Source organism: Epinephelus lanceolatus, chromosome 4 (assembly GCF_041903045.1).
Source record: "Epinephelus lanceolatus isolate andai-2023 chromosome 4, ASM4190304v1, whole genome shotgun sequence".
Classification (NCBI taxonomy): domain Eukaryota; kingdom Metazoa; phylum Chordata; class Actinopteri; order Perciformes; family Serranidae; genus Epinephelus; species Epinephelus lanceolatus.
The window spans coordinates 18,060,702-18,073,677 of NC_135737.1; the positions used below are offsets into that span (position 1 = coordinate 18,060,702).

Consider the following 12,976-nt stretch of genomic DNA (forward strand, 5'->3'; position numbering starts at 1 on the left):
AACTCAAAGTTTACTTGGTTTCACACAGGACACAAACACCAGTCTGCTGGGGGAAAGTACTGGTTGTTTGACACATCCACCACCCTAACCTATCTTCACATGCAAACTTGTGCTGTTTGTACTCTGTCTTACCTTATGTCCGTCAGTGCATTGGTCACATGATCGCTTTTCTGTTTACTCAAAAACAAATATTTCTGCCTCCTCATAGACTATATTTTAGACTTAAATATCTGTCATGACACGTGTGAATTATGCAGGGTTTTAGGTCATTCAGTCAACTTGCAAAGATTTAATGTAACAAGTTAAATCAAGTAAGAGCTCTCTCCAACGTTGACTTTATTTTAAGGATGTTTTGTTTGTTGGATCATTTGCTCATATTTGATATGTCAGCTGTGATGCACTCTGATTTGATTAAGGTCAGATTAAACTTGTCATTTCACAGACCACAGGTAGCCCACTGCAAAACACAGACAACTCTCTGTATGTAGATATAAACAGCTTATTCTGAGGTACCAAAAACACAATGATTCTTATTCTCAGTTGATTTAAATGATTGAAAACATAGTTAAGTATATTGTATACCATTCCTGCCAGTAGATGCCCCTAAATCCTGCACACTGAACCTTTAAACCCAAAACCCTGACTGTTTTGCTGGCATGTAATTGCATAGCGTTTTATTGATTTTTAGTCATGAAATTGAAAGAGCTAAATTAAATTTCAAAGTCAAGATTTCCATCTGCACAAGGAGCCTAACTTCTCTTAGATAAAACACCGGCACTCTAGTGGCAAGGACAGTGATGTCACATGTTACTCGCACAAAACTTAAATAACAGGAGTTCTTGCTGCTGAGTCGGGATTCCCCCCTACACAGGCAAGGCACTATCATCTGGGGGAGCAAAAGCAAATGTGTTTTTTCAGCATACAACAGTGACTATGCCTGGTTGAAGGTTTTGTTGAACATTTATTGTATATATATATATATATATATATATATGTATATATATACATGGTGAACATCAGCATTGTTAGGGTGTAACATTTAATGTCACAGTAATGTAATTTAATTGTGTGTTGTAATGATGTTATTGTCCCCGCAAACACAGAACACATTTGTGCTTTGATAATAAAAGTATTTCTACAGGAGAAGGAGACTGATTTCAAAAAAGTAAGTATTGTTTTTATATAAAAAGCATTTTTTTAATTATTTTTTTAATTGAATCAGTTTATATTTTTCTTTTACTCAGATTAGTTATTGTAAGTATTGCATGTGTTATTTTTCTTTTTTCTTTTGCACTTGATGTCTTTTTGTGCTAAATAATGCAGGGTACCTGATATGCCTCCTAAAATGTTTGCTTTTGATTGTTGTACTTTGTCCTTTTTTCATTTTTCATCTCTACCACTGAAGCTTCTTACATTTTTTTTCTCTTTTAGGTCTTTAATCAGTTTAAACAGAATGGAAAGCAACATGACAGGTGATATCCTGAGGATCCAAGGCTTTGACATTTCTCCAGAGTTCACCTACCCGCTGTTTTTCTTACTGCTGTTTGTTTACTTCACCCTGCTTTTTTCCAACATAGGAGTCCTTGTGCTTATCATCACTGAGAAGAGTTTGCACCAGCCCATGTACATTCTTTTTTGTAACCTGTCTGTCAATGATCTAATAGGTAACACAGTCCTGCTGCCTCAGCTGATGGCTCACATCATTTCAACCGAACGCTTTATCACCTATAACCAATGTGTGGTTCAAGCCTTTCACAGCCACACATTCGGATCAGCCTCACATATGATTCTCATCATTATGGCCATAGACAGATATGTGGCAATATGTCATCCCTTAAGGTACAGGTCAATTATGACTACCAAAGCTGTGATTGGGCTGTCAGCGAGTGCATGGGGGGTGTCCTTGCTGCTGGTGTCTGTTTTGATTGGTCTCACAGTGAGACTATCCCGCTGTAGATCGGTTATACAAAATGCTTACTGTGACAACGCGTCACTGTTCAAGCTTTCTTGCGAGGATGTGTCCATCAACAACATCTATGGACTTGTTTTCACTGTGCTGCTGTTCGGTTGCTCAATGGGAGGCATCGCTGCTACCTATTTCAAAATAGCTCTCATCTGCCTGGTCAAGAAAAACAAAGAGTTGCAAAACAAAGCAATTCAAACTTGCGCCAGCCACCTTGTCCTTTATCTTATTATGCTCTGGTCGGGGTTTCTAACAATCATACTGCATCGATTCCCAAATTACCCAGATTTAAGAAAGATTGCTTACATTTTATTTCATGTGATTCCTGCTAATTTAAACCCAATTATTTATGGGATGCAGACAAGGTCATTACGTGATAAAATTATCCAAATACTGCAAAGAAAAGTGACTCCAACCTGATACCATTCTTTTTTCTGTTCATACTTTGCAACTTTGAGCATAAAGACACACTAACTGTTTTAACTTGTCCTAAAGCCTGTCTGTATCTGGAACTCAAAACATGTTTTATACCCAGATATCTGTTTCAATTGAAGCAGTTCCTCCATTTTAATTTTAGTTGCAGTTCTTTCTGCATGCACGTAGATGCACAGTCTTTGTCTTCTGTTACCAGATCCCATGTGGTTTGTGGATACATTCAGACTATTTGCAAGTCAAATTATCATCACAAAGTGTGAAGACAATAGAATGAGTGTCTCTGGCCCCTGTGTGCATGGAGCCCAGTAGCAAGCTCTCTACCAACCTCTTGTGTCTCAGTGCTAGAATAGCATGAGTCACTAAAATCACAATTTCCACTGACCTTGCCCAAAGTGTTCCTGTCATGAGGAGCATCCATGAGCATAAGATTACTGATTTTCATGTTTGTTTTTACTGAGTTGCAGGGATTATGGTAATGCTTCATGTTGTGTCATCAGATTTAAACTCAGAATAAGATGTCATCATTGTGTGTCACTACACTACAATACAGTGCAAAAAAAAACAAAACACTTTACTTGTTCATATGATATTGTACATACAACTGTATAAGCTTGTAACAATACCCAACACACTCACACTCGTTGGTGCTAAAACTCCAAAGGTTTGTTTTATTTTATTCAGAATATCCAAGATTAACAGCTATTTGTTTTTTGACCTGTTAATATGGATCAATGATTTAATTTCAGAAAAATTTTATTTGGATAGTCTGCCAATAGATGGTTTATAGAGTATTTAGAATGTTTCAATAGCTTATCAGCCAATAATTGATTATTTCGCTTTGTCTGCAGATGTAGATGTAGATGAACAGATCATCTGTAGAGTATATGTGACACTTCATGAACATACATATTATCAGTTGAACCTGAACTATTCATTCAACCATTCACTCAAGTTCAACAATAGTATTCTGCGACTATACTTGTGAATTTTCTTTTAAAATCTATAGGTAGACATATATGGAGAAGTCAAAACAGTTGAATTGTTGAATCTCAATTAATGAGCCATTGAAATGTTACAAACTATCTGCCAACGGACTATCCAAATAAAGTGTTACCCTGAAGAACAATTCTCCACCTGACAGTACACATTTATCGTTTCGTTTTTCCAAATCAAAACTGATTTATAGCAAACTACTGCAGATGAAGCATTCTGTTTTCCCTCGGGTTCATATTAAAGAGCCATAGCCCATTTTGTAACATTAAGACCAGGGATAATACACATCAAGAGCCAAGCAAACGTTGATGGTCCAGGGGATTTAAGGGATAATCCATGTGAGCTACCCTGAGACGCTGTTTTCTCCTGCTCTGATTTTATGTTCTTGCTTGCCTGGTTTTTATCTCTGTAATATATTGACTCCTCTGTAAAGTTGGATGATTCTCTCTCATTATCTGGTTCATGTCATGAGAGTAAAATTACATCTTTTCTACCTCCTCCTGAAGTATATTACAGTCTACTATATACAAATCACATTTATTATTACCTCATACTAATGTGTCTGTTTACATATTTATGTAAAAAAAAATCAGTCTAATAGCTAAAATAAAGCCACATTTCCAGTTTTTCTAGAAATATAAAATTAAACTGGAACCCGATGTTCTCTGTCATGGCATTATCAGCAACAATAGTCTGTCCAGTGTGTTGTTTGTTTCATCGTTGTCCTTTTGTACTGTATTAGTAAAATCTGTTTATTATTAACCTTGACTTACTGTTTCAGACACAATGGAATAAATGTACAGAACCTAATCAATAAATATGTATTTATTTATAATAAAAGCACAAAACTGTGGAAATATCATTAATAGAAAAAGTATTGATTTGCCAACACGCTTGATATTTTTTCGGCTGAGCTTGCTAACTTTGACACATCATTGGAACAAAAGTTGTAACAACAAAACCCATGAACAAGAACTTTATCAAAGAGTTCTACTTATAATTAGGTCTGCAGCAGGGTGGGTGATGACACTGCCTCCAGAACAGACTGTTTCTTATTGGATAAAGTCTAGGAATTAAAGCTGGGGTCGGCAGTTTAATTTTTAGGTAAAATTCCCATAATAAACTTTAGGCATGTTGTAATTCAGGAGGACTGAGAGAACGCTAGACTTCTCACCTTCTCTTGTCTCTGTTTGCACGCTAAGCCATGACACTCCGAAATCATCAAAATCCGGTGCTTGAGCAGTGATTTGCGGCATCAAAAACCAACGAAAAAAGGTGTCCTTTAACATCGGCATGATACGCAGTCAGTTGCCATTATAGTTTAACATATTTAAGGGAAAAAAATGTTAATTTGTGGTGTTGTACCGACGTAGTGAGTATATTTTGAAAGAAACTGTATGTAAACATTGAATTTCCTGTGAAAATGGATATATTTTGAAAGAAGACAATGCATGTAACAGGCAGAACTTGACATGGCATCCCAGAACGTCAACAACCAACGTGCCCAGGGTACCTTCCACATCGTATGTGGACATGGAAAGTCCATGACCAAATGGCAATATGTGACTAGATCAGAGTGAGAATGTGTTGCGTGATGTGCCTGGCAGTTGCATGGCTGTTCTACAAATGCAGATGCGTGCACATCCCTTCTGTAAAAGCCTGATTCAATGGCGGAGACTCCTGCAGAGAAGTTGCTATATCATCATTGGCAACAACTGTCTACACTGCATAACAACCCCAAAAAAAGAAGACGGACCCATCAAAAAGAGAGACTACAAGAGAGTCTTACAACAAATGAAATAAAAAGTGTCAGTATTGGCAAAGCATGGCAGAAATGTACAGAAAATGTTGCTATTAGTTTAGCCTGCTGCTAACTGGAGTTAAAAGCTCATGGCGGCAGCTTCAAGTTCATGTTTATGTAGCTAATGGTAGCCAGAGCCTCGAATCACACTATGTCTCCCCCCTCTCTCCTCTACAGACACTTCGCCCAAGGGAGAGCAGGCGGCAGCTCCAAAGACGGACCCCTTCAGTTAGGAACCCCTAGTAACCCAAATCCAGCCAGTGCAAACCACAGCTATGGGACCAGACAGGCCAGACTCTCTGCTAGATCAGCAAACTTCCTGTTAATGCTCTCACACAAGTTACACTTGGTGATGCCGCTGTCCACCAGCCCGCTGTGACTCCCAGCACTGGGGGATGTGCACTGGCCGAATTTGAGTTGCTACAGCAGCCGACTGAAGCTCGGTCTCCCAAGCTGCTGCCAGGTCTCCTCCCAGGGAAGCAGTCCACACTGGCAGGGAGTGAGGTGGAGAGACCATGGGGTGGCTAGCTTGCTAATTCTCATTTGTGGTCTCATAAACAGACAGAGTGGGGCAAAGAGGGGCTGAGCAAATGAGCCATGTGCAGCTTTACAATGAAATAAAAGTAAACACATGCACAGAAATACTGGTTGCCTGGGGGGACTGCCTTAGGACATAGAGATGAAAGAGGAGAGCTATAGGAGGAGGATGTGTTTTCAAATTCAAATTCTTCAATTATCACTGCCATTAATAACAACTTCTCATATCTGCAGTCAGATGGCTTTACCCATGATGAGAAGGCTCATTAAAAACACCATTATGAAAAATATCCACATGAAGAAGCGGTCTAAAACTTTGGCTACTTTCTTCCACTCCCCAGTCCTTTTCTGCGTGGCCCTCTGATCTCTGTAACAGTTGGCTATGTACTCAATGTTACGCAGCAGCTGCCTCTCATTGCTTATGCTGTTGCAGGAAACCTCTCTGTCCTTTCTCTCTCCATCACTCACACCTCCCTTCCTGCATCTCCTCGGACCCCCCGCATCTCCACAGTCCATGCTCATGAAAATGCCGTTCTTCCAAGTGCTGTAGTTGTTGGTAGGGTTCCTCCCGATTGAGCCTATTGGGCTCATCATCTGATCATTGTCATCCCTCTCCTCTGCGGTCATGGAGCCCACTGTCTCTTGTCCTCTCTCCATTTTGAAGACATGGTCCTCTCTGCCTGGTCCTGCCTGGCCATTCATGGTGCAGTTGGTGTTCTTTACACGTTGAGGTTCCTGTTTCTCCGGCTGTGGTGACAAGCAGTTCTCCCCGACTTCATAAACAAAGCACATTCTGGCCATGTACTGCAAAATGACTTTCTTAGCCCACTTGGGAATAGGCTTGGCATCTGGACCACAATGGTGTATGTTCATGATGAAGATGGTCAGGGCAGTGGATGCTGTGATCATGGTCATTGTAGCAATGTAATACTTTCCTGTGGAAGATAATAAGACGGGGAAATCAACATAGAGTTGTAACTCACAGTCATCACATGTTTGGAATTGACCCCATTTTATTACCCTTACCAATGAGTGGGACATTCTCAGAAGGTGGCATGATCTCTGCAACCAATAACTGAAAGACAGTGAGTGCCAGCATCACGGTGACACCCAAAGACACCTTCTCTCCGGAGTCTGCAGGCAGGTAGAAGCCCAGTGGAGCAAGGAAAGAGATCATCACACATGGTATGAGTAAGTTAAAAACATAAAAGGATGCTCTTCTCTTGAGTTTCAGTGTATAGGTCACATCAGGGTAAGGGTCAGCACAGCAGCCATACAGAATAATGTTCTTCTTCCCTGGCATACCCAACACCTCCCACTCCACATTTTCCACCAGGTCAGCCAGGTCAGCACTCTCTAAGGCATTCAGGATGTCCAGCTGGTTACCATTGTAGGTCCAGGAGCCGTATGTAAACCTGCACTGCTGGGCGTCGAAGGGGAAGAAGGACACATCCACTTTGCAGGAGCTCTTTGTGATAGCGGGGGAATCCCACGTTATCTGGCCATCATGCTGGATCACCACATTGGTGTCCATGGAGCCGGTGAAATGATCATCAGCACTGAAAAACAAATAAAACTTGTCTGCAGCAGTGTTTACATTTATACCAAGAGCAGATTGATATTTTGGATACCTTTAGAAAATAACTGAAGAGTAGCTGTAATTTCCTGGAGTAGGCTGTAAATGATTTGAGGAGGAAACTTGATCAGGATACAAACGCACAAGTACACCAACTGAGGTAAGAGTCAACACATTTTGGAGAGTTGTACTCATTCCTCAGTGTTGTGTCTGCATTTTATATAGTTTCAGTAACACTCTGTTTTTGTTTATATGTGTGTCAGCATGTGATTAGTGTACATAGTATGAGCTGTTAGCAGGTTATCAATGTGATGTAATCTGAGGCATCTCTAGAAACCCATCTACAAACCAATCAATGCCAAGTCAGTGTTCGAATGCTTCATTTTTCATTTTGTTTTTTCACCAGTAAACTGGTGAAGGAAACTAAAAGGAGGTTTCAAGTGTCAGACACAAATGAGGTCAGTTTCCTCAGCGCAGTCATTGACCCCTGCTTCAAGCAATTAAAGTGCCTGTCTGACAAGGAAAAGAAACAGGTAAGATGAATTATGAAAGGTTATCAGCGTTTGAGTTATTGATAACTTAAAGAAACACTGCGTGCAATAGTCCACCTTCCACCTGCTGTTCCACCTCTCTATCACTCTCTCTCTTTCTCTCTCTCTCTCTCTCTCTCTCTCTCTCTCTCTCTCTGACACCGATGCAGCTGCGCTAAGTCCTACCAAAACTCGGTCTGGTTCGGGTGGTTGATTAACATAAATAAATATGATTGATTACTATATCCTCCCTGGTCTTGTTGCATATTGTCAAAGATGCAAATATTCACAGGTACTTGTCACTTATCACAATGTGTATAATGTAACATAAAGGCGAACCTTGGTTTGGACTTGCAGGTGTGAAAAGGTCCTCGATTTGTTTTTCTTGTCATTACATCTATATAAAAAGCAGACAGAGGCTTGGACACTCCCATAAATAATGGCTTTAAGGAATGCTCAGCTTGTGCCTTTTATCCTGACCAACAGGAGCCACACTTGGATAATCACTGAATGATTAACCCAATACCAGTCCGACCTACTTGTTATATAGGACTATATCAGGTCTCCATACATAACTACTAGGTATGCGGATGGTATCGAGTCCATCGTAATCATCTTTATTCCATTTGAGGTGTGCATCAATCCACACTTGCCGTATCCATAAATATGCAGTCAAAATTTGGTTTCGCTCATCCTGTAAAACATTGAAAATTATAGAAAATAATTGACAACAACAGGGGACACACTGCAGGTAAAACAGAAATATGATCTAATATAAAAATGTCATTATTGTGTGGGTGTCTGCACAGGTTCTTTTCATGCATACAATCTTGTGACTTGTGTTGAAACTGTGGTGTTTTACCATATCGATAATTTGCGACAGTGTAACCTGCAGGGTCACGTTCAGGATTGTGTTTGTGTCCTCCACAGGCCTCAGCGCACTGGTATAGTCGGTGAATAAATCATTCAGGAGCTTCTGAGCATATTTCCCCTGAGCACACCAACAGGCTAAGACATGGAGAGAAACCATTCACAGTCATATTGCTACAAAGAACCTGTTGTATTTCAGTCAATAATGCCACATCACATTTACTTTGTATTTTTTTGGTCAGGGAAAATTAAATATTTGCTCTTAAGGACAATTGTTATCATTTTCGATCAGTCAGTGCAATCATTCAGAGCAGTCATGTTGATTCTGCGGTGGGAAGAGAGGGAGAACATGAGAGAAAATGTGGATGCATGACAGATGGTGAAAGGGGACAAAGACGGATGTCAGGCTAGACTGCCCTTCTATAAAGCTCTAATGCAAGTTCAGGCAAATCTGCCATTAAGTACTAGCAATGACTGTTCCTGTTCAGACTGTGTGTGTGGAGTCAAGCATGTGTTGACTGGTGGCATGTATAGACAAACAATATGTAAGTATCAAAATGAGCTTTAACATTAATATTCTGTGAAAACAGTAAAGTTATTCAACAGTAAATGCCAACTTTTGATGTATATTTTTTCATGTTTTACAAGGAACGTATTCATGCCACTTTTACATCAATAATTCCAAGCTACCAGGAGTTTAAAAATAGAAACACTAGTTTATATTCTATCCGGAGCTTGTTTTCAGTGTCAACAATGGATTTGGGCTGGCCAGATGTTGACTTGAAACGTTGTTTCAATAAAGCCTCTGAGCTGGATACAAAGAAGGCCTGCAGGATTATGGTGATGGCAAATCCCTAAACAACTGGCTCCAAGTTTGCAGGTTCTGGATAACAGCTTGCATGGAAGAGGAATGGAGATCTGAGAGGGAATGAATGACGCATATAATTTGAAAACACTGACATAACAGGGAACTACGCACATTTTCAAAATTCATACATGTTATTCCTCTGGTCGAAGACAGTCCAAAATTATTAGTAAACATGAACAACTCTCAAATCCAAGTTTGTGATGTCATTGGGTATGAAGTCTGCAGCTGCTCCACAGACAGTGAATTGGGAAAGATTTTATAGATGGCACTGAGAGCACCCAGGGGAATGTTCTGAGTATGAGTATATTTTCTGTTCCAGACCCAAAAACACTACAATAAAATAAAGATACATTTTATATAAATAAGCAAAAAATACTCTGTGGGTCCATTATATAAGTCTGCCATGGAGCAGCTCCAAACTTTAATTTGATGACATCCTAAGTTTGGCTTTAAGAGAGAGTAGCTCATGTTCACAGATACTATTTGGCTTTTCTCGGCCATGGAAACAACCCCTGTACCCCGCTATTAAAATGAAATACAACCGATGAGCATCAGAGTTGACATTTTATGCAAATATTCTCAACATCTCGTCATCATATTTACTGGCACGGTGTTGGTGGTTTTCTTGCTTTGCTTCTGAGGACTTAACTCAAAACTGCAATGAACTGCAGACAACTAAAAATAGCCTACAACACTTTAGATCACAGGACTAAAAATTAAAATGAATGGAAACTTACTTGGCACAATACTGACAAACAGAAGCAAGCGAAATAAAGTTTGCACTCTCCATCGTTTCATCTTGCTGAAGCAAATCATCTCGATCCAAAGATCATTTGAGCTGCTGGGTGCCAAGTGCCATTCACTGGCAATCAAAAACAAAACAGAGAAACAAAAATCAGACTGAGAGAACACAGCGTGAACTGCACGAGGCCACCAAGTGCAACTGATGATGAGAGAGGAGGAGAGAGGCGGGGCAGCACCACATGTGAACCACAGTAGGCTATGTCTCTGATAGGATATTTTTATTCAAAATAAATTTCTAAATAATAATAATAATAATAATAATAATGAATACATAAATAAAAATCGATCGCCATATTTGTTTTTCCACTGTGGCTAATTATTGTAAAGAGACACATTTTATTCAACATGCTGTCTGTGATCTGTGCATCATTTTTTGATAGGCTGCGCCGCCCATACGCAGCATCCTCAGCACTCTCCTCCGCTCACTTTCTCTTCCGGGTGCTGATGTTGCTCATGCACTGCATTTTCCTCCTGCTCTGTCGCACAAGGAGGATGCTGCATCCGCGGGCCTGCTATCATCTTATGGGAGCATACAAATGAATTTTAATGGATGCATAAAAATGTCGCGGGGATTTAAGATGGCTGGATGATTCCCAGGTCCTTTTTATGCCTTATACCTTCTTGTTGGTACCTGGAATAATTCAGCTCTTCCCCGCAGCCTGCTATCATGAATGTTATTGTAATAACGTAGGTATTGACAAGATAAGTGCGTGCAGTCTGTGGTAGCCATTATTGGTAAACTGTAAACCAAGTGGAGGTAGGTTGATTTAGTTTTTCCAGACTTTATATGTGCAGTAAATGCATGCATGTGTTTCAAAATGTCCCCACATAATTGATGCAATGCTGACAGCACGTGACAGTATACTATAATTGATTCAGCAAGATGAAATGTTGGAGTTATATGTTGCATATACAGCATATATCTGCAAACATATACCTCATATGTAGCCTGATGTATTACAACTTGGACAAAGTGTGATGGTCTCTGCAGTATGTTTCTAAATAAGACTTCTTTGACACTGTTTCAGATTAAGATGCTACAAGGCTCTACTATCTTGGGGCACGAGAGGCCCCTGGTCATCAGGGTGTCATTCGCCACCTGTGTTGTGGGTACTGTGTGCTTGCCACTGCTTGGACTAATAACTTGTGTCTTCATATCCTCTGTTTTCCATTACGAGGACTCTACTGGTACACACTGCCAGGTAATGTCCCTATTTTGCAAACCTATCCAAGCATGTTTTTTTCCCTCGATGCTAATGATATACTAAATCATCCCTGTGTGTTTCCAGGTGCCTAATTACCTGCCATCTATCAGTGCCTCAATAAGTCTTAGTCCTGAGTGCCACATATGGCGGTTCTGTATCGGGCTGCACTCAGCACCGAGGCTCCTGGTGGCATTCACCTACTTCAAATTTTACAAGACGCGCTTTGCCTCGAGGTTTCCTGAGAGCTCACTCAGTTGCTTCAACCTGGCCTTTTCTATCTGTGAAAACCTCGGCCTCTTGCTCCTCACATACGTATCATCCAGTGAAACATACTGTGAGTAATCCATCGTTTATTGGAGAGGTTGTATTCAAGTCTTTGTGTTCCATTTGAATCATGGTATGCTTTGTCCCCCTCTCTTTTGCTCCTTAGTTGTACATAAGGAAGGTTTTGTGCTCTTCATAGTCAGCTCCATTATCTACATGCTCATAACCTGCCGTTTATGGAAGACTATAAAGAAGTATTCATTAAGTCCTGAGGTAAGGGATGCCAAATCACACACTACAGTCTGCAGTCCCTCATGTCATATGCAGCATTCCAGTCCAAATTAGTGTTCTTGGTTTTTTTTTCTCCTTTATAGGATGCCAAGTCTCACCACTGGAAAGTACGCTTCTTACTCCTCAATGTATCCTTCTGTGCTTTTGCCGGATTCTTTTATTGGAAACACAATATGTACTGTGAATCAGGGAGTAAGTATTGAATCTGTGAGGGCCGATAATGGTCCTTGATAAAGAATGACACAACATTCAAAAACATGTCAGTCATATGAACAGTGGTGTAAAATTTTAGCTACAAAATGTTGATTGAAACACATGTCTATTATATGCTTCTTTCCACAGGTTACACATTATTTGCCCTGTTTGAGTATCTAGTGGTTTTCTCCAACATGGCCTTCCATCTAACAGCAGTGTGGGACTTTAAGAGCCGGGAGGTGATGGTTGTTTCATCATCCGAAGATAAAGACTTCTGACTAGAAGTTCAAGGACTGAGTGCTAAATGTACTCCCACACAATCACCTGATGTTACCAGCCTTGATCCTGCACAAGAGGAAGAGTGGGATGAAGGCCTTTTCCATATATTTCCAGGATGACAGCTCTCAAGTCCTTAGATGGCGTAGATGTCAGACAAGTTTGATCAGAAGATATGCACATGTGCTACTGTGTGGTCAATTCAGTGAGCTGTAAGTGCTTTTCTTTGCCTCAGTGTCTCATTCATGGATGCCTTCGTCCACATACACAATTTTATGTAATGTGAGATTTTAACTTTTGTACGATGCACAAAAAAGTGTGTGGTCATACTGTATGTGTGCCAAAGTAAAGTGATAGTTCTTCAAGTA

The 12,976-nt window shown here is 40.2% G+C and overlaps 3 protein-coding genes across 3 annotated transcripts; 2 read left to right on the forward strand and 1 right to left on the reverse strand.

Moving 5' to 3' along the window:
* The first annotated feature begins 1,450 nt into the window (after window positions 1-1,450).
* Window positions 1,451-2,587, forward strand: LOC117260072 (olfactory receptor 52N4-like). Its single transcript, XM_033631947.2, has one exon. It carries the CDS (start codon window positions 1,454-1,456, stop codon window positions 2,381-2,383), a length of 930 nt encoding a protein of 309 aa, XP_033487838.1. The 5' UTR covers window positions 1,451-1,453; the 3' UTR covers window positions 2,384-2,587.
* Window positions 2,588-3,039: 452 nt separating this feature from the next.
* Window positions 3,040-10,501, reverse strand: chrna10a (cholinergic receptor, nicotinic, alpha 10a). The gene is made up of 5 exons (XM_033630785.2): window positions 10,311-10,501; window positions 8,698-8,843; window positions 8,375-8,529; window positions 6,756-7,288; window positions 3,040-6,664 (listed from the first exon to the last, which is right to left on the reverse strand). Exons 1-5 carry the CDS (start codon window positions 10,387-10,389, stop codon window positions 5,964-5,966), a joined length of 1,614 nt encoding a protein of 537 aa, XP_033486676.1. The 5' UTR covers window positions 10,390-10,501; the 3' UTR covers window positions 3,040-5,963.
* A 322-nt stretch (window positions 10,502-10,823) lies between these two features.
* On the forward strand, window positions 10,824-12,976 carry LOC117260139 (acyltransferase PGAP2-like). Its single transcript, XM_033632037.2, has 6 exons — window positions 10,824-11,134; window positions 11,406-11,579; window positions 11,667-11,916; window positions 12,013-12,119; window positions 12,221-12,329; window positions 12,480-12,976. The coding sequence occupies exons 2-6, from the start codon at window positions 11,412-11,414 to the stop codon at window positions 12,608-12,610; spliced, it is 765 nt and encodes a 254-aa protein (XP_033487928.1). The 5' UTR covers window positions 10,824-11,134; window positions 11,406-11,411; the 3' UTR covers window positions 12,611-12,976.